This window comes from Micropterus salmoides, unplaced genomic scaffold (genome assembly GCF_014851395.1).
Source record: "Micropterus salmoides isolate LMB-PRFRI ecotype aquatic unplaced genomic scaffold, ASM1485139v1 Ms_hic_scaffold_3, whole genome shotgun sequence".
NCBI lineage: Eukaryota > Metazoa > Chordata > Actinopteri > Centrarchiformes > Centrarchidae > Micropterus > Micropterus salmoides.
In genome coordinates, this window is record NW_024042261.1 from 40,388,350 (window position 1) to 40,414,763 (window position 26,414).

A 26,414-nucleotide genomic window follows, 5' to 3' on the forward strand; every position below is an offset into this window, starting at 1 on the left:
GTCACTGTCAGCATCCTCTCCGCGCTCCAGAGTTCCTGTCCGATGAATGATGACCTTTAGCACCTTTTACAGATTCACCTGCAAAAATTGCAGAGTGAAAGAAAAACATCGTATTTGGTCCGGAGCAAAGCAAGTGAACTACGGGGGATTTCCTGCTCTAAAATGCATCCTAAGCAAGCAACAAGGTCTTTCCACTTTCAGCAAGCTGTAACTTTATTACCGGAGCAGAAGCTGGACGCCATGCAGAGACCGCACACGCTCCTGTGAAGTGTTGTCTTTGAAGAGCTGGCACACGCCACACATCACAGCACTGCTGAGCAAATGTCCTCCGTGAGGACACGAAAGAGTCCGAGGAGGCGAGATAAGTGTGGCGCAGGACGGCCGCCACGCCGCCGCGAGAAGTGTGTCGTCTGCTGGGGGCAGGATGTTCCTCGTGACAGGATGTGCAGGTGAGATAAGTGTGCTCTTTGAAGGAAGCAATCCTCCCCGACTGTAAGGAAGTGAACGGAGCGGAGACATCGACAGTTCACCGTTCCCACGTCCACACCTCGTCAGCGCCGGGTTCATTTGGCCCGAGTACAAATACGTCAGGGCTAAAGATTCATTTTGGTGACTCTTAAACCTGCAACTTTTAATTAGAATTATGAAACTGGACTTCGATCAGGTGACCTCATGATGGTTCATCACTCTGGATGTCAAACTACGGAACCATTTCACCTTCAAGAAAAGAAAATAGCAACAGAAATGAACCAGTTATTGTAATGCGTCTGCCTTTGTGCTGCAGGATGTCGACTAAAGATGATGCAAATCAGTTCTCGCTGAACGACTCTTCTTCTTTCTCGGGGCGACGGCTTCTTTGTGGCGACGACAAAGAGCGCTTAGCAGGAAGCCATCCTGAGACGTTTGGCTTTTTGTACTAACAAAAGGATCCTAATGTGAGAGAAGTGTGCCCTTTGAAGCGGCTCGTCTTCCCAGACCAACGCCTCCAACAGCAGATCCAGGCAGAGAGACGGGGACCACGGGACAGTCAGCTGTCATATAGGAGGCTGTTTGATGAAATGAGCGTCGTAGATCCAAGTTCTTGACTTCAGCTTCTTTAAGATGTCACAAAAAGCACTTTTCTGATTTTAGTAATCACTCTAGGTTGATTTTAAAACTAGAAAGATGTGATTAATATTATCTGATGCACAGGCCCCTGTTTTCAATCTCAGGTCAAATCAAAAGGTACGCTTGCAAGCTTTATGGAGCTTTCAAGGGCGGCAACGAACGCTTATTTTTATTATCGACTACATTTTTATGTTATTAAAATTTTCTTGATTAAAAGATTAGATGTGTTTGATCTATAAAATGTCAGAAAATGGTGATAAATGTTGTCAATGAGCTTTTTCCTCAGTGTTTCCTGCAGGATGTGCAGAGACTATGGTGGGGGGTCCGGGGCCCCGAGAGGCTCCGGTAAAGTAAATTACATGAGTCCGTTTACTTTTAATGGACACATGTAATATGTTTTATACTTTCTGTGAATATAATCCAGTTAATTATATTATTTCCATCCTGTACAGACGCCTTATTTTGAAAACCGGCCGTTGTCACATGTGTTTCCTCCTCGCGCTGAATCCATCCAGTCCGACCCGGTTTGATAAATAATGTTGTAACATGAGGACTTCACAGCCTCTCTTCATACTAAAGAGACAAAGTGACAGGATAAAGTCTCTAACCTGCCTGTCAGCTCGCTCTGGGCCGCTTCACTTACCGTAAAGGCTGGAATACGTGCGCACTCCAAATGTAGGTGCGGCTAGCTTAATCTCCTTCTCACAGACGAGAGACAGAAACACTCGGGTCTTTTCTAAGAAGTCAGCCACAGATGGAGCAGATGTGCTGGAGACAGTTCAGCAGAACAGCGTCTGCAAACGGCTCGGATTCTTTAAAATGCTTCCACACGTGTTCCACATGTGACAGATATGGACACATGTCGGCGTGATTGTTTGGTAAAATTTAAAAATCGGCCTTTTGATTCATTAAGCCGAATACCGAAAGTGGGTTTTTTTGTAATTTTGGTTGAACATTCGGTGCATCCCTAAAAGCAAAGAAACCAGGAAATATTCACCTTTCAGAAGCTGTAAACAGACATTGGACTTTCTTTCTTACTCAAAATGATGTTAAAACGATTAATTTAATAGTTATAACTAATCGATTACATGACGTGCAGCTTACTGTCAACCACCTTGAGATGTGGTCAAAAATCTACTTCCATGCTGAAACATTATGAATGTACAAATATTTAACGTTTGAATGGGCTGTCGGTTACAGATTGGGGCTAATTAAATTACTATAATTAAATAAGACAATAACACCACTGCAAGAAGAAGAAAACAGTACTTTGCTTCTTCTCTTCAGGCTTCGATTTCATTTGTTGGCTCCATATTTTGCTTCTGGCACCAGTTCAGAGGTCTGGGATCAAACCGGTGATCAGACTGATTAAATAATAATATAACGTCGCTGCTTATCTGAGCTATGAGACATCTGGTCAAACCTTAATGTCTTAGAAATGATATTTCATTAGACACAGTCCCTTTAGGTGGCACTGACTTGAGAGGACTGGAGGTGATCCGTGTGTGGAAGTGGGATAATTTGGGCTCTTTGATGTTCCTGACTTTCCCAAACTCTCAGCTCAGATGAACGTGACTTCTCAGCTACGTGCCGAGTGTGCTGCCCCGTGACTTACAGTGGAACCGTGAACAAAAGATGGAGAAGGTGAGATAAGTGTGCTCCTTCCTTTCCCGTACCGACACCTCTGACAGCTACCTCGCTCGTCTGTCCACGTTAACACTTCTGACGGACACAAGCCACAGCCGCCTGTGACGTGTGTCCCTTACAGCGTGCTATGCAACAGGAAGAGGCCCTCCCACCTGCGAGGTGAGCAAAACGCCACCGCACATCAAAAGGAAGCAATGGGAAAACAAGGGGGCTGACATTCGCAGCTACGTGCCGAAGTGTGCCGACACAAACCACCGTTCAGCTCGGCTCTGGTCGACGCGCACGTGAAGATCTCATTTGAGCCTGAACAGACGGGTGAATGAGTCTTCACTGTGTGGACACAAGCTTTTAAACCACAATCATCTTAAAACACAGGCACTGGCAGGCACTGTTGGTGATGTGTGCACAATCACACCTGGAGGAATTGTGTGTGTGTGTGGCATTAAAACTTACCACGTTTCCTTGTTCGTCCACTGAATTAGTGCCTAAAAACAGAAAGAAACAACTGTTTAATTTAAATAAGCTCCACGGGGGAAAGACAATACCTTCAACATCATAGAAAAATAATATAAAAGTTCACCCATCAGACCAATTATTATAGACTCTACAGCCTTAAGGGTGATGAATATTCATTATTTAGAATTTTACAATAAAAGAATGAGCCAAAACATCAGGGGCTTCTCTTGTTAAGTGAAGAAGAAAATGGTTTTGTAGAAAAACACGTTTACGTTTCCAGTAAATGCATCAACTAAAGTAGCGTCTGCGCTGTATCTCAGGTGTGGTATCGACACTAGGGGTGAATTTTTCCTAATGATACTAAGCCCGACTGAAGACCAGAGCTAAAACAATTAGTTGATGAATCGATTAGTCGATCAACAGAAAATTTATTTTGCTAATATTTTATAGTTGCACCTGAGGATTTTCTATAACTCTCCTGGTTTTGGACTGTTGGTCAAGTGAAGATGTCACAAAGGGCTTCCTGAGCGCTTGATGGGCATTTTTCACGATTAGAAACCCAGAAGGTATTGGAAGTGAACCAATCGTAGCGTGCTACTCCGCTTTGTCCAGCTCATGCGGTGTCACTGCCACAAAGGAGAGACCGGAGCTGAGGATTCTCCCGTGACTAATGAATCCACTTAGTTAGATACAGAGAAACTGGTTATTGCCAAACTGTGTGAACGTCGATTAGCTGAATGAGACAAAGCCAGAGTCCTTCTCCCCTCAGCGTTCAGGCAGCCTCTCACTGCAGATTCAGGCCAAGCCAAAGCAATAACTAACACTAATTAATGCAGAGTTCCGTCTTTCTGAAGCTGAGTCCCAGTTTTAAGAGTCCCTAAAGAGGTCAGAGGTCAGAGATTAAATTCCCAAACACAAACACCTGCAAATATTATCTGCATGTCATCCAAATCTTGTGGAAACAGGAAAAAAAGCCAAAGTATTTCACAAACCTATCGGCAGGGAAACCACACAGAAAGATGCAGACACGCATACTTTCTGGTTTTAATCCAGAATATCTCCAAGGACGAATCCATAAAGCAGAGATGCACGCCATTATATTCCAAACTGTAAAGAGCATATTCCCATTCAGTAATCCACATGTGCAACAGAATTATTCCACGATAGGGATGAGGAAAACGTGGCATCTCACAGTCCCAAACAATCCTAAATAGCTTCTGAAATTACAAAAATAAAAAGGAATATCCGACTTCGGCTGCTCCGTGCATCACGCCATCGCCCGCTCCTCTGCAGACTGTGTGGCTGATCAATATCTGGTATTACACTCTGTTCCCCCGCCAACCTCAGAAATCACACAGACAAATAAAAGATTTGAAAAGAAATCCAAATGTGGCTTCGTCCCGGAATTAAAAATGAAAACTTCAGGGTCACTGGAAAGATAAAAAATTCAAAGCACCGGTGACCTGATGAACCCGGCAGATGATCCGCTCAGTCCCCGTCCTTGACCGGCTGAATACCAACGCTCCAGCTGAGCTCCAGAGAGAAGCCGACCTAACCAGCTGTGGTTTTATCAAGAAAACTTCCTTCAAGTCGTCTTTCTGTGAAAGTCAAAACTCCACAGCTCTTACACGCTGGCTGCTCTGTCGCACAGGAAGTTCAAATCTAGATCTCAACTCGCTTCTCTTCACAGACGCTTTGTCATTTCTCCTGCTTGAAAATTAAACCTTCAAACTTCACTCATTTTCTACCTTCAGCTTCTTCATTGATCTCAGTCTGACTCTTCTCTGAAGACAAGCAGCTCACCTCCGACTGACAGCTGCTAGCTCCGCCCATCTGTGGGCTGTCCCTCTAAAACAGGAAGCTGAGGGCGATAAAACCAATCACACCCAGCGTTTACAACATCTTCTTCCCCTCACTGGGTGGTCAGAGCGCTTCTGATCAAAATCCAATTCAGCCGTGAAAATACTTTCAAGTACAGCTGCAATTACTTATTATGTTGAATTCATGTAATTATCAATTTAGAGCCAGAGGTGACTTCCAGTTCCTCCGTTTCATAAAGTGTGAAGTGAAATCACAATTTGAGTGACAGATTTTAAAGCAGTGATGAGCACGATACTCGTGACTGTACGTAGTTATTTAAGTTAGTTAACTTATTCAATGTGTAAATGTTTATCTTATGTGTTTCTTGGGGTATTGTTGTCCTCTGGAACCGTTTCATGCTGCTGTCTTGGCCAGGTCCCTTACAAAAGATCAAAGATGGGTTAAATAAAAATAAATAAAAAGTGAAAAGAATCTCTGGCCTGTTGGTCGGACAAAACTGGCGAAACTGTGACGGATATTTTTTTTATCCCAAATTATTATTCACTTAATAGAGAAAATCAAAAAGTTAGTTTCAACTACTTCACACCATTTTGGCCAAAACCCAAAGACATTCCACCAAATACTATCACAGAAAAATCACAAAACCTCACTAATTAAAGTGAACTTCCAAATGTTTGGCATTTTCACTTCACTAATCACTTTAGGATTATCCAGAAAGTTTCCTTTATATTTTCTGCTGATCATCTAATTGATTCATCGACTAATCATTTAGGTTCCACAGGTTCTGAGAGTACCACCTTTGAGACTTTTGAGGACACAGGTACAACAGAGGGGAACAGAACACAAACATGGTGATCAGATTCTGACATTTAAAACTAATTTGTTTTTTATTCTGTACTGTGCAAATCCAATCCACTTTATTTCTATAGCACATTTTACAAACACAAAGTTACCAAAGTGCTGCACAGAAGACTCAAACATACAAAACAATTAATATAAAATTTTGTAAAAACAAAATAAGAACATCAGGTTTAAATACTAAAATACAGTAAAACAATAAAAGACATCAGAGGACCACACAACTCACGCGGAGTTAAAGCCAAAGAATAAAAATGTGTCTTTAGACGAGACTTAAAACACTCAACTGTAGGAGCTGTTCGGACATGGAGGGGCAGAGCGTTCCAGAGTTTAGGTCCAACCACAGAAAAGGCCCTGTCCCCCTGAGTTTTAAGTCTTGTTTTGGGGACCGCAAACTGGAGCTGGCCCTCTGACCTCAGTGACCGCGCTGGCGTATAAATTTGGATGAGGTCCGAGATATATGTTGGGGCCGGTCCATTCACAGCTTTAAAAACAAACAATAAAAATCTTAAAATCAATCCTAAAACGAACAGGAAGCCAGTGCAATGAGGCAAGAACTGGAGTTATATGAGCGCACTTTTTGGTTCCTGTTAAAAGACGTGCTGCAGAATTTTGGACTAACTGTAAGCGTGAAAGTGCTTGTGATTTATACCGATATAAAGTGCATTACAGTAGTCTAAACGAGAAGAAATAAAAGCATGTGTAGCTTGTTGAAAACTGTTAAAAGACAAAAACGATTTAACTTTGGCTAAAAGGCGAAGATGATAAAAACTAGATTTCACAACCGCATTTATTCGTTTATCAAATTTAAAATCACTATTTTGACCCCAAGGTTAGTTACAACAGGATGCAAGTCATTGAGGGGCCTCAAGTCTAACACTTACAGCCACAACTCCCAGTCTGTCGCCGCCACCGCCGCCTTTAACTCCCGTGTTCCATTCAGTAACAGTCCCAGCTCGTCATTGGTCCATGCTAAATAAAATCTGTTGAGGTTCTTCCTCTGCGTTACTTTATTCTCTCGCCAACCTTCTGTAACTACGGAACAGACCATCTGCTTCCTGTTTACACCGGCACGCGCACGCCCAGTGTACCTGAACGGCCACTAGATGTGCGTTTTCAGTCGGAGATCAACTCTGATACGCAGCTAAGAACGCTGCTGTGGACGGAGATCATACTCGTTTTAAAACTCCGTTTGTAAACTGACACGGAGTAGTGTAACCCACAGATCTCAATTTAGACTGTTTTCATTGTCAACTAGCATGACAACTAAGGTTTATTTTAATTTACTTAATTGATCATCAAATTAGTTGTCAACAAATTTTTACACTCAAAGAAAATGATGGCCACAATGCGAATGTGTCAAGAAAAGCTGTGAATCACAACTAGAATGGATTTCAAAATGACATTTTTTGTTGTTTGCCTGATAAATTATTTGACAAATCATTTCAGAACTTTTTGCACACTCTTAAAAAATACACTGAACAAAATTAGAAACGCAACACTTTTGTTTTCTCAAATATTGTTCACAATCTGTGTTAAGCCTCGAATATACTCAGGAGTGGACACAGACAGCTGCGGACTACTTCTGTTTATACTACTTTCTGTAGTCAGCTGGCGGACATGTTCCACACATGCGCAGTAGATCGGTTGGTGCCCTGGTAGCGCTGGCCGCCCAAAAAATGGGAGGCATGGGCTGGTGTGGTTACACGTGGTCTGCGATTGTGAGGCAGCAGCAGCTCTGGTGGACATTCCTGCAGTCAGCATGCCAACTGCACGCTCCCTCAAAACCTGCGACATCTGTGGCGTCGCACTGTGTGATGGAACTGCACATTTTTGAGAGGCCTTTTATTGTGGCCAGCCTAAGGCAGACCTGTGCAGTACCCATGCAGCATCTTGATTATCTCTGCAAAGGAGAAGTGCTCACTAACACAGATTTTGACAGATTTGTGAACAATATTTGAGAGAAATAGGCCTTTTGTGTACATAGAGAAAGTCTTAGATCTTTGAGTTCAGCTCATGATGAATGGGGGCAAAAACAAAAGTGTTGCGTTTCTAATTTTGTTCAGTGTATTTTTTAAGAGTGTGCAAAAAGTTCTGAAATGATTTGTCAAATAATTTATCAGGCAAACAACAAAAATGTCATTTTGAAATCCATTCTAGTAGTGATTCACGGCTTTTCTTGCAACATTCGCATTGTGGCCATCATTTTCTTTGAGTATAACTAATTTGATGATCAATTAAGTAAATTAAAATAAACCTTAGTTGCCATGCTAGTTCACAATGAAAACTCACGAGATCTGTGTGGATCTCATGCATTTATAATTTTGTTCAGTGTATATATTTGAACCTGACTTAAGTTTGTGCACATCTGCATTTACTCTGCTATCTGTTTCATGATCCGTTCCAGATTAACTCTTAGGAGTCTTGTGCTATTTTAACATAGCTTTTAAATACTTTTGATGTTGCCTTTATATAGCCTACCACATTAAAACATGTTTGCTCAATTTAGCATATTGAAAAGGTGCAAATGTAAACTTGGAAATATGAATATAAAAAGGTAAAATTTACATATCACACTGTGACCTGATCACTCCGGCGTGATTGAAGACTCCAGGGGGTTAAAGAACGTGGTGAGTATGCAGTCAGTGAGGGCTGCTCCCGTTTGCTTTATTATAATCACAAGTTGTGGCTTCACATCAAGGTCACAACCATGAAGAGTCGACTGAATTGCAGCAATGAATGATGGCGTGACGGTCGAGCCATTAACTGACCTGCAGTGACACCTTTGTTTGCAGAAATTCAAGGTCTCAGAACCAGCATGTTTTGAAGTGAGACAGCACGACATTAGTCCACAATAATTTGACTGATGGGTCGTTCTCTGTAACTGCTGCTTTTAAGAATAAAATTATATCCTGTTTTTGATCTCAAAGTTTCGACACTCACCGAATAAGTAGACCATGCCGACTGCACCGCCAAGTCCCATGAGTCCCGCCAGCCGCAGCACCATCTTCTTAGCGTAAGCGGTGTTCTCCTTCTGCTTCTTGTCCTCTGCCTGTTCTCCCTCCCTCTCGCCTTCACCTCCTTCAGGAGGAGGCTGCCCGTGGAAAAGAATTTGACCATCATTAATGTCTTTAACAGCAGTACATGTACTTTACAGTAAAGCTGGTCATGGGCTTTAGTCTGAACTAACAGGTTTACCTGATTACAGTGATGTCAGGTTCAATCAGATCAGACTTAACTAATGATGAGTTTCATTAAGGCTCGTGCAGACTACACGACTTTCAGCGTCAGCCGATAGCCGTGCCGTTCACGCTACACAACTTGCCGTCTTGTGACGGGATCTTGAAGTGGTTGTGGCGTGACCGTCAAATCGGGCTCTAAATGGTGTAGTGTGAACGAGGCTTTAGAGGTAAATCTCTCTCTCTGTTATTCTACCTTTAGTCTATAAAATGTGGAAACATACAGCGTGTAACAGATATAATCAAAATGTTCTTTATTTATACTATAATTAACAGTCAAATATCTGTAAGTTTAAATAGGTGCATGTAACTAGAGAACGTCTGGTATTTTGACTTGCTGAATTTATTATAAAGTAGTTCAGCCAAATTAACATGAGGCACAACTCTTAGGACATCCTGTCCTCAGTTTGGCTTCTTGGCAACTTCATCAGGATATCTAGGGTTGTTTCAGGGTTTCTTATCCATAAGTTACGTTACTTATAGATCACCTTAGATCCTAATATACAACATTATAATCTTTTTTTTTTTAAAACCACAAGACAATACTTTCAGTGGAGACAGGAACTTACAAGAGAAATACACAGTAAATTATCCTGAATACAACACACATAATATTACAGCCAACTTTCCAAGATATTTAATCTCGGAAACGTGTATCTCAATTGAGAAATTTAAGAGCGTCATAAAGAATGTGGTGAAGGAGGCATGTGGTTGTTTTTCTTGAGAGGGATTAAATCGGTTTGAGCAATTTATTAAGAAATAAAAACTTTTGATTCGACCTTATTAAATGTGAATATTTCCAGGTTTCTTTCCTCCTCTGTGACAGTAAACTGAATGTCTTGGGTTGTGAACCAACATTGACATTTGATTGACATCATCTTGGGCTTTGGCACTGACAAGCTATTTTTTAGACCACACAACTAATCAACTGTTATATATAAAATAATTGTTAGTTGCAGCCCGATTACTGGCTAGTGTTAAATATACATATTTATACTGTAGAGAAGAATGCAGCTGAATGACAAACTGTACCCCACCCTCCCTTAAACACCAGTCACGCTCTGAAATCTACAGCAGAACCCAAAGAATGTTTCTGCTTTATTCACTAATAAAACCTCCATCTAAAACAACATGTCACTGGCTGAGATAATATGCATAATAGACATTGTACTCTGCAGGAATTATGGAATTTTCTTTGTTTTTATTTCGGCATTATATATCCTGCTCTCAAAAATATAAATTGACCAATAGTAAAAAGTTTATCCATCCAAGTTTATCCATTACGGCAAAAATCATAATCACGAGTATTTTGGTCGAAATTAAAATCACGATTAATAACAAATCATAAATTAATAACACGACTACTGATTGACTTAGGAAACATCATGCATTTATTGAACTTTTGTAAATGCTCCGTATTTGTATAGCGACTTTCTAGTCTTTTCGGCCACAGCCGCCCCTATTAAAATTGAATGCTTCCTTTTTTTAAATGATCATGCATTATCCAAAACAGCCCATGAAATAGGAAAAATTTATCTAATATTTCAAACTTAAAACAGCATCTAAGAGCCAAGAGGAAGAAGCAACGCTGTATGTGGTGAAATATCTGAGTTGACAACACCTCGTTACGTTACAGTGAAATTCAACAGCAGGTTTCCGTCGGGAGACGCCGTTACTTTTAACCAACGGTAACGAAAGTATAAAAGTAATAATAAAGTAATACGTTAGAAGACTGGGACTCGGTGGATATTTGACAAGCACGGAGCAGGTAAAGTAAGGCTTGACACACAGGTTTGGTATAAGCATAAATAACATGTAAATTGTAAAGCTATGAGTAGATGAAAAGTCAGCTAGGCTAATTTAGGGATGTAAAGGAAAAGGTGCGCTGGATTTATAACAGGCCTACAAGACAGAACGAGTGTCACTGAAAAACAGCGTTTGCCCAATAATGGATAAATTTAATTCAAAGAACTTATTTTTAGGATCCTTGGAAGCTAAAAGAGAAATCCTGATTAAATTTTGCTTAATTGCACAGCCCCGGTTTAACCTCCGATTTTCAAATAGAAAGCAATTCTGTCCCATTTCAACTTTAGTTTTCAAAAGACAGTTCAAATATCTCTTTGTCTTTCTTGGATCCCACAATCTCACTTCACATCCATCCATTAATCACATTTCCAGTGGTACAAAATAAATTCCTGTTCCTTAAGGATACAGTGGAAAAACACCCTGTGCAGCTGTTTGAATGCTTGATCTCTGATGGACCTAGTATTTTTCTGCCAGTCCACTAATCCAGTGGTTCTCTCCAGGAACCTTGAGGGGGTTCCGGGGGTCCCCAGCGGAAAGGTGAATCATTAATTTCCATCCATAAGTAACACAATGACAGAATGTCAACAGACTATTTTGGTCATTGGTTTCAATACACTTTGTTATGAAACATCTAAAACCCTACCAGATGGGGGTCCGTGGTCTTATTTGTGTGATTTTGGGAGTCCTTGACAGGACACCACTGCACTAATCAGTTGCTAAAATCCTTTACAAATGGAGCTCTTCAAGTTAAAAGCCACATGGACCCTGGTGTCATTTTGTTATGGAACAGGAATATCTGGGCGAGTGTTGCTGTCAGTGGCATTTAGCTTCAGTCTCCAAGTAAAAGAGTAGTTTACTTTAAATAAAAACACTGTTTTAGCAACATGTCAGTCACATGTGGAGTTTGTGTGCTACAGATTTCAGTTTTGACTGAAGGCGTGGAGGGGAGGACAGGGAGTGGAGGGGAGGACAGGGAGTGGAGGGGCGGGGGTCTGTTCTGACCTTCAAACCAAACAAACCTTGGCTGTTAACACTACTTATCTGAAAAGGCTCGTGCAGATAAAATAAGCTTCGTGAGACACAGTTAGTCCAGACTGTGTGTCTGTGAGGAGCCGATATACAAGAAGGATCCTCAGCAGAAACAGTGAGCCAGAGATGAGGTTAGATGCTACATGCTAACCGTCATCCTAGCTAGCCCAGAGAAAGACGGCACACACACATTAATTGACTGTTTTGCTGGAGAATTTACCGACTGGGCTCAGGTAGCGACTGTTACACTAATGTGTCTCCTACGGGCGTTTAGAGAGACAGTCAACCTGCCAGTCCCAGTATGCTAACATTAGCCAGCTAGCCTGTTAGCTACCTAGCCTAATCTCAGGTTCATTCATTCAGCAGACCGCGCGGAGCTCAAGTCTTAAAACGTGTCAAAAGCTGACATTTGTCGTGACACATGACACACGACAAATAATCAATACGGCCTGACATGTCGTGTCCGACGGTTAAAATGTTTAGTTGAAAGCTAACTTAACCTCAGTTTGCTAATGTCAGAAAAGTGGCTTCGATTTGTCTAACACGGGCGGCTCGTGTGGGCGGGCTCTTACGTCCCACACGGTCTCCCCGCCAACACTGCTGCCTGCTGAGCCAAATCGAGCGCACCTAAGCAGGCTAGCTGCCTCACCTGGCTCTGCTGCTGCTGCTGCTGGAGCCTCTCCTGGAGGATAGCCTGAGCCAGTCCGCCCGTCGCGCTGCCCGTTCCGGCCGGCGGCTTGTCCGTGGACAGTGTCCGGATGATGTCCACCACAGCCTGGGAAGAGGCACCGGCCGCCCCGCTGCTGAGCCTCAGGAGGCCGCGGCTCGCCCGGACACACATGGGGAACACACACGAAGCCGACATGTTGGATAGGAGCGCTAGCGGCCGGTGAACGTCTGTGAAAAGGACAAAAGCACCTGATTGGCTCGGGCCGCGTTCAATGGCAGGCCAGGGGCGCTCTCATTGGCGGGAGGCCACATGGAGCTGGAGGAGGGCGGGCAGAAGAGCGTCTCGTCCAATCAGAAGCAAGAGTGAGTCTGACCTTCGATTGTTGCATAAAACTGCCATGATGATTAATGGCAATGCCCAAAGTTTGGCCCAATAAATGACCTGTAGGCTAAACGTCAGAACAAAACCAGTGTATTCCAAAGTATTCCAAGGTATTTGACTCTACTGTTTGTTTATTTACTTAACCAGATGATCTCATTGGCAAGGCAAGTTTATTTGTACAGCACATTTCAACAACAAGGTAACTTTACATAAGACATAAAAGCAACTGGGAATAAAAAAGTTTAAAAGCAACATAGGGAAATTGAAAAAATACACATTAAAATATAATAAAAGTTAGAGAGCTGTGTACAATCAGGGTTAAAACCTCTTTTTCAAGAGAAATCTGGCCCAAACTGCAGCATTTTGACAGAGCACAGCTTCAGATATGGACCACAGACACACTCACAACAACCAAAGGACATTCGACACAGACGCTTCAGATACACAAATAAAGCGTATAACTTAAAGACCACTGAAAAGTACAATTTCTACATAGGTTTAAAGGATTGAAATTTACTTATATAGTGCTAAAAACAATTTTCAGGAAGATAAATATTAAAGGGTAACTTCTGTATTTAGAAACCTGGGCCCTATTTTTATTTAATTATTAATTTTTGGTGTCAAAATGACTAGCAGTTACAAAACGTTTTGGAATTCATACAGTAGAACGATCATTTTAACATACAGTCAGTCATTCGACCAATTGTTCATATAAAAATATTGATTACAGCTGTTTAAAGTTATGGAAATATTATGATTATGGCAAATCACTGTTTAGTTATGGTTAAGGTTGCAACTAAAACTCTTGTTTATGGTTAGGGAAAGAATGTGTTCTGCCAGAAGCACTTGACAGGATGCAAACTCCAAGTTCGGCCTTGCTACATAAAGATCTTCTTCCTGCAGAGGTGCTGAACGTCAGGTCAGGAATCATCCACTCTCTCACACACTCACTCATTGTCAAAGGTGTCATTTACACTGGGGACACTGGGGACACTGGGGACACTGGGGACACGTCCCCAGCCCTTTTTGAAATGGCTGATTTTGTCCCCATCACTTTTTGAAAGCATTTGTTAAAAATGTTCTGAAATATAGCTTGCAACAATAAATGTTAAGTAATAAATGGAAATGCTTTAAGAAGGGTTTATTTTCACAATAAGAAAACATGCAATGCAATGTAAATATCGAAGAAACAAATGTGTATTGTCCAAAAAAACTAACTTAAGCTAAAAAAAACAAGCTGATGATTACTGCATTATATTCTATTCTATTTATTTATTTTGTTTTGTCACCTGCAACCAGAGTTTCCTTTTATATAAATACATTTTCACCATAAATTGATGCAGAATTTCTCCAGAATGCTGGAAATTGAGTGTTTATTGCTCAAAATCTCCCGGGGAAGGACCCCTAGATCCCATAGACATATATTTCAGCAGTGAATATTTCTTCTTGTCTTGTTCTCGTGGTCTCAATATTGTGTAGCGTCACATCCTTAATCTGAGCCGTTCCATCCCCATCACTTTTCAACACAAAGTAACGCCCTTGCTCATCGTCAACCGCTTATCCTCTGAACAGGGTGGGCTGGAGCCAAGTCCCATGGACCCGGACAGGTCACCAGTCCATCACGGGGCAGGGATCATCCAAAACATAATTAATAGGGAGACTGGACTGCAAGACGTCATGGTCAACAAGTTCTCACATTTCATATTCAATATGAGTCATAAAAGAACCTAAAGTTGATGGTTGGTAGAACAGGAGATCTTGACCACTGTCTCTTTTCTGCCCAAGCATCCACCCTGACTTCTCCCCTGAGATGTTTTGCGTTAGGATCACCATATTTGTCAGCTTTCTACATTGAGCTTATTCATCACTGTGGTATCCCTGTTTAACCAGAGGACTTCTCTCTTGTCTGAAATGGGACACCTTTGGCTGTCATTTCACTTTCACTTACGTGTATGTTGGAGAGATTTGTTGGGAAAAACTTTGGCTATCGCGGTACAAGCGGTTTTTTTCCACCAACAAAGTTAAAAAGATTTCTTTTAAAATGCTTCACAAGTTTAACCCAAATAACCATCACCTGCAAAAACTGAAAAAGATGTTGAATTATGTTTTGTAGAGAGTTAAACGCTGGAACATTTACTTTGGAGCTGACCAATGTTATTTTATTTTTTTACTTTCTGGCGCTGTATTCCAATATTAAGGAAAATATTCTTTCCATATCTAAGTGTACATGTTTGGTTATTTTTTCTTTTTGAAAACCCCTTGACCTCCCTGGCTCAGTTGTGTTTGTAGACTCAATAGATGGACAGAAGTTGTTGTTTACCTGCTGTCTATCCTGGTTTATGAATAAAGATTGTTTAAAAAAAAAACATCGCAAGACTTCCTCTTTGCTTCTCACTGTCGTAATTCACAAAACCACAAGAGGTCACGTGACAGAAAACAGACTTATCGCTGGAGCAGATTGGACGATTCTGGAAACCCAGCAGATTACATTCATTTGCAACAAGAGTGAACATTAAGTGTAAGTCTGTGGTGAGATGCAAAGATTAAAGCTGAGGACATTTTCCACCCCTCCACACCCTTACCGTCTGCCGTGATACATAAAGGACTCGCAGCTTTCTGCACTAAATTAATCGTGAGGTGCAGATCAATCCAGTACAAATAGAAATAGTGATGAGAGGGCCTATAGGAGGGAAGTGGAAGATCTGTCCATATGGTCTGATGATAACAGCCGCTTTCTAAATGTCAATAACACAAATGAAATCATCGCTGCCTTCAGGAAGATAAGGGGAACAAACGTTCCTATTTCCATCAATGAGTCACCTGTCAATGTTTTAGATTTCTTGGCACCCTCAAATGGTATCTCAACACCAACTGCATCCTCAAGAAGGCACAGCAGAGACTTTCTGAGACGCCTTAAACGTTTTGGCATGAGTACCAAGACTCTTGTGAACTTCCATCACTGTGCCACACAGAGTTTTCTGACCGGCTCCATCACTCTGTGGTTTGTCAACCTTGACTACTCAGGACCGCAGACCGTTACAAAGGACAGTAAAGACAGCAGGAAAAATAATTGGCACAGAATATATATTCTATCTGCCGCAGAAAGAAAGTCCCCCACATCATTAAGGACACCAGCCACCCTGCTCCTCAAATCCAAGAAGCGTTACCGGAGCATCACACCACCCGACTCAGTAACAGCTTCTTTCTACAGGCAGCCAGGTTGCTGAACACTGTATTGCATATTGTGCACTTGTATTATTTATTGTGTATTGTACTGTATATTGTATATATTATATAAGTATTTAAAACCTGTTGGGGACTGCCAGCTATTTGCCCCTATTTCCAGGAAAAACACCTAAAATAACCCAAAATGAATCAGGAATATCTCCTCAACCATTAGGCCTAGATGCATAATTCTGGTTTTCTCTGAAAGGTCAGAAGCTAAGGAATATAAATCCATTGTACATGAACATATTTATTTTACCATTAATGCAATAGACCGTCAAAACCATCATAAGATAGATTCTAATGCAACTGAATATATTTTCATACACCTGAAATGCAATTGTAACTGCAAATTTGATGAAAATAAAGTAAAGTACAACAGTTATCATACAAAATCATGCCTGAGTACCGAGGGCATCGGTGTTCAACAGGTTTTAATGTTATTGTGTACATGGTGTAAAATTAGGGCAGGGTAAGCCAGAGCTCAAGCATTTCACTGCACTCTTATACACATGATGATAATGTTGAACCTTGAAATGTCACTTGTAGAGATCGTCTGCAGGAAAACAGAGCTTGTTGACCAATGCTGTTGTTTTTCTGGTGAAGACAGCTTGTCCTCTCCATCACCGCTGCTTTTGTCCACCCTGTGTTACTTTTAGGATCCATCAGGGGAGACCAGAGTCCCCTGAACCCAGCTGTGTGTCCATGAAGAGTCTGGAAAGAAGTAAGCTGCTACTGAGTCAGAGTAAGTGGAATCTCAGGTGCTGTAGTTAAGCACTTGTACTTGCACATATTTCATCTTACTTTGTGCTTCTACTTTACCACATTTCAGAGGGAAATCTTATACTTTTTACTGCACATTTCTTTGATAACTAAAGTTACGAGTTGGCTTTTCTGATTAAGATCTTCTCCCCAGCTCTACACACTACAAGAGCAAAATGCTGCTTCCACATTAATGCATCAGTAACAATACGTCACTGGTTTACTTTTGAGGTATTTGGGTACCTGCTGACAAGCTTAGCAAACATGCTGTATTTGAGGACAAAAATGCAGACACAGCTATATTTTAAAGGATAATTCTAGTTTATGATAACTTGGGTCATATTTTTGGAATGTTTTAAACAAAATTTAAACCTTTTAATGATTTCCAAACATATTTTACTTTTGTGGCTTGCAAACATACGTAACATAAGGGTGGTCTACAGTCTGCTGATACAACACGAAGCCTCTTTTTTCAATGTGATCTTTTTTTGACATTTACCAAATTTGGTGATGGATAGATGGTAAGAGTGATGCTGTAGTTTGTTAGTTGGACTGATCTTTGTTAGACTTTTTAATTCTTGTAATTGTTGAATCGTGTTGCTCTGATCATAATCTACAGGTGCAATGCATGGACTTCTCTCTTCATACTGTGTATATAAAGTGGCGAACTGAACGTCATAGTCTGCAATATTTCATATACAGAATATAACAAAATAAACCTTTCTTTTGCACAAATAACAAACTTTATTTCACCGGGAAAAAAAACAAATAGTTAAAACCAAGCTAAAACATTGCTCCCATGACATCAGTTGCACTATATGTAAAAGTAAACACAACAGCATAATTAATAATAATAATAATCCTTATTTGTAGAGTACTTTTCAAAAACAAGTTACAAAGTGCTTTAACAAGTGTAAAGAATAATACAAAAAAAAAAACAATTAGTGAAATACAATAAAATAAAAGGGATAAAATCAGGGACGTGCACAGGAATTTTGAAGGGCAGTTGCTCTGACCTGAAAAAAGGCACTAAACACAGTATCCAAAATGTATTAACAATATAAATGTCACCAAAATACATATGAGAAAAAGAGTTCCTTATATTATTGTTTATTGTTTTTTTAATCATTATTATTTTTATTTTTTTTCCTTTTTTTTTTATTTGAAAATAAATAATCTAGATTGAATTGACAGATGGGGAAAACTCGCTTCTAATAAAATATTAAATAAAAAAACGCTTAGATTTCGGAAAAAAATACAATCCTTTTTTAACCTTTTGGCTTCCCGTACATTCAGTTGCGCTTCTAGCTCGTATTCACTTCTGTTGGTACGTATCACGTATGGTAACTGGGCAAAACTACGCATGATTTGTTGTAGTATGATTGCATAAAGGAAGGAAACAGGAATTCCGGTAGGGAACAGAATCGACTGACGTGCAGGCAGCGCTGCAGCAGTGCAGCCACTTAAACAGAGTTTGCTCTTCCCCTGCTGAATGGAAGTGAATGAGGCTTTGCGATCGCGATTATTTTTTTATTTTATTTTTTTTTCTCGGAAGGGCAACTTGAGTCAGGAAAGGCAAACGGGCAGTTGCCCGGGCAACCAGAGCAACCCCCCTGTGCACGTCCCTGGATAAAATAAAGTCAAATAAGATCGGGAAAGGCTCTCCTATAAAAGTATGTTTTAAGAAGGGACTTAAAAGAGTTCACTGACTCAAATTAAGAAAAAACACCTCTTCAAAAACCTGAACATCACTGCCTGTTTTCCCACTGGTACTTTTGGTACAGTTGATTGCATCCGAGCATTTATAATTTTGGGGAATAACTGCACCCATTTCAAAATACGCAAAGATGTCATTACATACCTTGACCCCCAGAGGGCAGTGTACACTATGGGCCAGATCTGCTAAAGGATCGCATGAGTAAAAACGTGTGCAAACTTCACATCACTAGCAAATTAACACGTGGGCTGATCTACTAACGGTGTGCACGCAGAATGACGTCTTCTAAAAGTGCCAGATAGCACCTGTTGTTCATTTACTACTTTTGCCTTAATGAATATGCAGTTTGGGGTGTTTCAGTTTTATTGTGCAAAGTAACGGGAGGGTAACATACAAATACATTTATTTACTACACGCAGTGTGATCTAACACGCCTAAACGCAATTTCATGTGAGTGCAACAGCATCCGTAATTAATACGTTTGACAGGAAGGCGCAAAAGCCAAGTGTTGCAGAGATGGCTGCTGTTATCGATGTGAGAAGGAGACACGTGATGAAAGAAAACGTAGAGAAATTAACAATATTAGATAATATTATTATATTTCAAAAATATTATTAATTATATTAATTAATATTCTATATCCAATATATAGAAATACAATTATTTTATTGTATTTATTCGATTAACTATATGAATTGAATTGTTTTTTTGTATTTTCCTTTAGCTTTGGCAACACTGTTGTATTAACATTCAAGCAAATTTGGTTTCGACCTGACTTCTCCGTGAGATGGAAGAATTTAGAAAGTTGCGTGGTGCTGTGGAGAGCCCCCAGCTGCAGTAGTGCACAGATCACACGTAAAATTCATCCAGCCAGAGGGAACAGTCACCAACTGTTTCACAGCGCGCCGGTCGTGATAGCGACACGACCTGTTGTAGGTATCAGAGAGGGAGTGGGGCGTCGGGGTGTCCAGGGACAGGAGATCACGGAAGAGAACCCCTCATTTCCAAGGACAAAAGGGAGAAAGTCAAACCTTGTGGGGTTGTCAGGGACGTTCCTCTTTGTGCCACCATCCCTCATTTGCTTCCTGTCCTCTGAGCGGATGAGGGAGGGGTGTGCCGTGTTGGGGTCCAGAGTCACATTTACTGCATATTGCTCTTGGATCTTTCCGAGCTCATCATTAAATACATTCTCTGTTTGGGTCTGCATCGGTTCCTCATCTGTCTTCTCTTTATCTACCAGATTGGCTTCTGATAATAATCTCCATCTGTTCGTTGAGCATCGCCTCCATCTTGGCCACCCCACTCCTCACTGTCTCTACATACATGACTTTGGACACTGGCTGTGTTTTGTGTTTTGTGTTTGAAGAGGAGGAGACAGATGGGAGGTCCTGACGGAGTCTGAAGTAGTCCTCAGTCTTTGAGAGCTCTTCCAGGTTGAAACTTACGATTGATCTCTGTGATCTCCAGCTGTAGTTGTCTGGTGAGTGCTTCAGCCTGCTGCTCTGCTGCTTTCTGCTTCTCCTCCAACATTTCAATCAGCTTCACCTTTTCGGTCTCAATCGAGGCCACCAGAGCAGCGAAGGCCTTGACAGTTGCTGCTTTCGTGCTGTCAACTTCCTGCTGTCCGTGCATCTTTGAGTTTTGAAACCTCTGAGCCATGATGCACTTCTCGGTCAGTGTGCTTGATTTGTATTTTTGTACTTCAGCTTAGTTTTCCTCTCCTCAGTCTCTTCCTCTAAAGAGATGGCTTCGTGCATCACGTGGTCATGCTTCAAACACACAAGGCAAACACAACTCCCGTCTTTCCTGCAGAAAAACTCAATCAGCTTGTTGTGTTTCTTGAGCACACGTTGATCAGCTTGTGCCACTTTAAGGCCGGAACCGTGTGATGTGGCTTCAGGTGAGCATTACAGTACGAAGCCAGACAAACCAGGCAAGATTTGAGAGCCTTATGCTTCATCCCATGGCAGAGGTCACAGGTCACATCCCCAGGCCTGGCAGGGGAACTACTGTCGTCACCTGCAACTTTTATCCTCTAGAAAACCTCCAACGTGTCTCTGGATTCTGCGTTGACTCGCAGCTCGGGGGCTCTGTGGAAATTCTCATGGCACAGTGGACCCTGGCTGAAGCCACTGTGGGCCCCGTAGCCTGCGATGCAGCCCTTGCAGAAGTTGTGTCCGCAGGGAGCGGAGACGGGTTCAGTGAAAAGTTCTAGACGGACTGAACACAAAAAGTGCTCTGCAGATAGGGAAACGCTGGGTGAAGCCATATCTGGAGGAGAAAAGAAAGAGGGATAATCAATAGCAAATCAGATCAATAACAGTTAACACCTAGACTCAACAGGTGAACTACAGCAAGCTGAAATATCCACCAATTTCCTGGAAATGATTCCCATAACCCAGGCATCCGGATCTACACACCTAGAACTCTGAGTTACTCTAAACCCAGGAAGCCGATCTCAAGCAGTGTGGCTCCACCTCACCAGGGTTAGTCTGTGCTAGCTGCTACTGATAACAGGGATAGAACAAGCTCTGAAGTGTCTACAGCTGCGTTAGCACCTCTGTGAGGCTGTACAATAGACGGTTTATAAAGATGGACGATATGTGGGATCAATATCCTGCCATGTATCAAAACTGAAAATAAAGTTCTGAAAGGATGAAAATAAAGCTGATGATACACGGGGCAACTTTTTGAGCAATGTTGCTGGTGGCAAGTCCGACTATGTTTTGAACGGATAGCGGCGGTGCGGGGCGGGTGGCGGAGTGATGGGGGAAGGGGATTACAGTAGTAATCTTTACTCATTACCATTGACGGCAACGTTGTCCTTCACGATTGCTCTAAAAGTTGCTCTGTGTATCATCAGCTTTAGTGTTTGAAAACTCAAAATCTTACAAAAAAAAGATTTGCAGGCTTGCAAAATGTTAAAAAAGACGTTATGTTGTTTTTGAGTTTTCCTTCTTCAGAACTGCAACATTTTTTTTTTTACGATGTTGCACAAACAGATTTTCAGAGTTTCAAATCTGCCAGTGTTCTCCCAGCGTATTCGTTTGTTTTCCAGGTTTGAAACCTTGTAAATGGTGATCTGAAAACTGGTGTGGGAATGTGTGAAAAAAAGGTTTAAAACTCTGAAAGTTAAGGTTGAAAAAAATGTTTTGATCTTGCAAAACTTTTTTTTGTAAGATTTTGAGTTTTCAAACACTTAGTTTCAATCTTTCAGAACTTTATTTTCAGTTTTGATACATGGCAGGATATTCATCCCATACGATATGACAACTCCCCAAAGGTGAAGCACATCATGAGCACCCCCTGTTGGCTGCAGGTAATAAACCCCGCCCCCTCCATCTTATCAACTATAGAAGTGTACACATCAAATGAGTTATATCACATTAAGTTCAATTAGTTATTTGAGCCTGTAAAAGGTGGTTTCATGATTATTATTATTATTGATGATCCTACTGTGTCTCTGATTAGCTCAGCCTGACAATGACGTTTCTCATGTAGCTCTCACTAAAGAACAGTGTTTTCTCTTCTGCCGTCTTCGGCAGGTTAGCTCAAGATTGTTAAGCCGCGATATGTTTTTCTAAATGCAGTCCATTTGTTTATGTTTTTTGAAAGCTCAAGATCATTAACCGAACTAAGTTGCTAAACTCAAAACTGAACGTTCTTTCAGCGAGGGCCACGTGGAAAACGGCATCATCAGGCTAAGCCAATCAGAGGCAGAGTAGGCTGATCATTACTGCACAGACTCTGTCTCCAAATGATGTCCCCTGCACAACATGGCAGCTCCCATCCTCCATCATTAATCATTCAAAGCCCTTTGAGCATTTATTACATATCCGGCATATCAAACTTTATTTTCCTCTACTAGGAAGGCTTCTGTTCGAACTAGTTCAGCCTTACATGCCCACTAACCCAGCTTAAAAGAGAAGAAAGTAGGAGACAGGCGATGCCAATGAAGTCTGTAAGGGTTCAGGGGGGACATTGTGATTGGGCCCATTGCCTCCTTTGGTTTGGGTTGGTTAAGGTTAAGGCCAGGACTTCCAGGAAACCAATCAGAAGAAAGTAGGCTTTCAGGGAAGTGGGGGGCTTAAAGAGACAGGAGCTAAAATGGAGTGTTCAGATAGAGAGTGAAGAGAGGTGCTGAAGCTATGGACATGGAAATATGGCAGAAAGAATTAACCTGAAAGTTAGCACAATGTGGGACCTTTACAGGGGGGCACTTTTGAAAAGTAGTAATTCTTTTAGAAAATGAGGATTTGTGAGGATACCCCTATTTCTTCTAAGAATAAAATTGTATTTTTGTAAATGTTTTATTCCATGTGTAACCCATCATTAGGCTCACTCTTTTTACTCTCTTTTTTTTGGGGGGGGGGGGGGGGGTCGGTCCGTTTATACTTTAGTACATTTTTTAATCAGTTCGTGACGCCAGAGCTTCAGTGACATGAAGTGAATTAAATTAGAGAGGGAGGGTGGAGCGAGGTGCAGACACAGCGGGAGAGAGAGAGTACAGCCCGTCGGCCTGTTAGTGCTGCGATCAGAGGAGAGAAGCTCATCACCATCACCGAACAACCAGCGGCTTGTTTTTCAGGTAAAAACACCTTGACCTGCAGCTTTTACTCGCACACGTCTGTTCTTTCTGTTTCTTATTGTCAGATCAGTGTCTCGTGTTGTTTCTGTATGAAGATGGAGATGCTGGAGCAGGAATGGAGAGAGGGGCGCTGTTCAAAACAAAACCCCGAAAGAAATCTGCGTTTCTCTCCGTTTGAGCTGTTTTAAAACGAGCATCGTGTGTTTTTAAATTTATTTCTAGATGAATGCATCATCCATGCTTTCGTGTCTTTCCCGTGTGCGCGTGTGTTTTCATTGTTTTGTCAGCGGGGCGTTTTCCCCCCCCAGTCCTGCCCTTTACTACGCACATTGGCACAAACCACAACCTGCCGCGGTTTGCGTCTCGGTGCTTTTTATTTTCTTGGATAATGAGCATCGACTGTGTGTTTGAGGCGAGGCTGTGCGGGACACGCTGCTGTTGCGTGGGTTCCTGTTTTTGCGGTATATTTTGTGTCTCCGCTTCGGTTCGTTGTAAAATGGAGGCTGGCTGGAGGATGAGGAGGATGCTGCTGCCATGGCCTCCATCCGCCTCCCACAACCTGCTGGTACACATCACATGGGACTCACACACCCTTCAAATCATCCGAAACCAGCCGATAGAATAATACAACGACCGTATTGCATAGGCTTAATTGTGGGGGTTCGGTGGTCAGTGTTTAAAATGAGCTTATTATTATTATTATTATTATGGTGGTTTCCATCTCGGCCAGTATTCCCACAGGGACTCTGTGAATGGGAGATGGTCCTCAGATGGTCCTTATTCAGCATAAGGTCATACAAATAGGAACAAATAACAACATTTGGCACGTGTTACACTTGGAAAATCTATCTCTATCAACCTAACTCGCTATCTACCTATCTATCTATCTCTATCTATCTATCTACCTATCTATCTATCTCTCTATCTATCTATCTACCTATCTATCTATCTCTATCTATCTATCTACCTATCTATCTATCTCTATCTATCTATCTACCTATCTATCTATCTCTCTATCTCTATCTACCTATCTATCTATCTCTCTATCTACCTATCTATCTATCTATCTATCTATCTCTCTATCTACCTATCTATCTATCTCTCTATCTACCTATCTATCTATCTCTCTATCTATCTATCTATCTATCTATCTATCTATCTATCTATCTATCTATCTATCTATCTATCTACCTATCTATCTATCTATCTATCTCTATCTATCTATCTACCTATCTATCTATCTATCTCTATCTATCTATCTCTCTATCTACCTATCTATCTCTCTATCTACCTATCTACCTATCTCTCTATCTACCTATCTATCTCTATCTACCTATCTCTCTATCTACCTATCTCTCTCTATCTATCTACCTATCTCTCTATCTACCTATCTCTATCTATCTATCTCTCTATCTACCTATCTCTCTATCTACCTATCTCTCTCTCTATCTCTCTATCTACCTATCTCTCTATCTACCTATCTATCTCTCTATCTCTCTATCTATCTCTATCTACCTATCTCTCTATCTACCTATCTCTCTCTATCTATCTACCTATCTCTCTATCTACCTATCTCTATCTATCTATCTCTCTATCTACCTATCTCTCTATCTACCTATCTCTCTCTCTCTATCTCTCTATCTACCTATCTCTCTATCTACCTATCTATCTCTCTATCTCTCTATCTACCTATCTATCTCTATCTACCTATCTCTCTATCTATCTACCTATCTCTCTATCTACCTATCTCTATCTATCTATCTCTCTATCTACCTATCTCTCTATCTACCTATCTCTCTCTCTCTATCTCTCTATCTACCTATCTCTCTATCTCTCTATCTACCTGTCTATCTCTATCAATCTATCTACCTATCTCTCTATCTATCTATCTCTATCTATCTCTCTCTCTATCTACCTATCTCTCTCTCTATCTCTCTATCTATCTATCTCTCTATCTCTATCTCTCTATCTACCTATGTCTCTATCTATCTCTCTATCTATCTCTCTATCTCTCTATATCTCTCTCTATCTCTCTATCTCTCTCTCTCTCTCTCTCTCTCTCTCTCTCTCTCTATCTCTCTATCTACCTGTCTATCTCTATCAATCTATCTACCTATCTCTCTATCTATCTCTCTATCTATCTATCTCTATCTATCTCTCTCTCTATCTACCTATTTCTCTCTCTATCTCTCTATCTATCTATCTCTCTATCTCTATCTCTCTATCTCTCTATCTACCTATGTCTCTATCTATCTCTCTATCTATCTCTCTATCTCTCTCTATCTCTCTCTATCTCTCTCTCTCTCTCTCTCTCTCTATCTCTCTCTATCTCTCTCTCTCTATCTCAATGCACTTACCACCATACAGTGATCCAAAAATACTGACACCAGGGATGCCATAAGAAATACTTAAATTTGGAGAAATTGAATAACAAAATTATAGTAATTTAATTAAAAGTCATATTATGACCCTATTATTGTGATACTTAATACATTATTATTATAATACTTGTTTTATTACTCTGGTTTTGATTGTTTGACATCACTTGTTTCTTCGCTGTCAATAGCTTGCTCAAGAAATCTCTTTTTTCTTTATTTTATGAATCAGTTTCATTCACCTTCATTTCTATTCAGCATCTACCACCTGGTCATGTACAGTAGAACAGAATATAATACGATAAAGTCATGGACTCATGGGAGGCTAGTTGTTGAACATAAACGTTGGCTTTTTAAAATAACGAGGTGATTTTATTTCCTGTAAAGCAGGAGACACTCGTTTATCTGAATGGACAGAAAAGCTCAGGCTGGTTTCATGTTTCAGGTCTTCAGAAAGAAAAGCTCCTTTTCATTCCCAGGGCGTCAAAAAGCTACGCTTTGTCATGTCCCTCTGCGTCGGGTACCAACGCACACGGCAGCATTAAGCGTCGTTGTTGACCGCTAAAAGTAGGACTAGTATAAATAACAGAAAAGTCGGAGGTAGTAAGGAGGTGGTTGGGGAGGATGGATCAGAAGCCAGAGTGTCACCCTCGAGAGCGGACTTCACTTCCTGTGTGACACAAGAGGTCAATATTGATTCTTTTCTAGTGAAGTTACATTAGTTATGTCCTTC

At 41.1% G+C, this 26,414-nt stretch overlaps 2 protein-coding genes, 1 long non-coding RNA gene and 1 pseudogene across 6 annotated transcripts in view; 2 read left to right on the plus strand and 2 right to left on the minus strand.

The window, feature by feature from the left end:
* timm50 (translocase of inner mitochondrial membrane 50 homolog (S. cerevisiae)) overlaps positions 1-12,880 on the minus strand; it is a 40,241-nt gene extending 27,361 nt beyond the window's left edge. Inside the window, exons 1-3 of the mRNA XM_038693453.1 lie at positions 12,613-12,880; positions 8,833-8,983; positions 3,208-3,239 (exon numbers count right to left, since the gene is read on the minus strand). Coding sequence (XP_038549381.1) covers positions 3,208-3,239; positions 8,833-8,983; positions 12,613-12,828 — 399 coding nt within the window. The 5' untranslated portion in view covers positions 12,829-12,880. The remainder of the gene's footprint in view (positions 1-3,207; positions 3,240-8,832; positions 8,984-12,612) is intronic.
* A 1-nt stretch (position 12,881) lies between these two features.
* On the plus strand, positions 12,882-15,488 carry LOC119883010. The gene is made up of 3 exons (XR_005440574.1): positions 12,882-12,995; positions 13,834-13,933; positions 14,587-15,488. It is a non-coding gene; the product is annotated as an uncharacterized LOC119883010 (long non-coding RNA).
* A 4,459-nt stretch (positions 15,489-19,947) lies between these two features.
* LOC119882526 lies at positions 19,948-20,987 on the minus strand (annotated as a pseudogene).
* A 2,166-nt stretch (positions 20,988-23,153) lies between these two features.
* Positions 23,154-26,414, plus strand: part of clip3 (CAP-GLY domain containing linker protein 3) — a 28,354-nt gene continuing 25,093 nt past the window's right edge. The window contains exon 1 of one of the 4 annotated variants that reach the window (XM_038694108.1): positions 23,154-23,306. The gene's annotated coding sequence lies outside the window, so the exon portion shown is untranslated. The remainder of the gene's footprint in view (positions 23,307-26,414) is intronic. The other 3 variants (XM_038694106.1, XM_038694107.1, XM_038694109.1) reach the window with 3 other exon arrangements.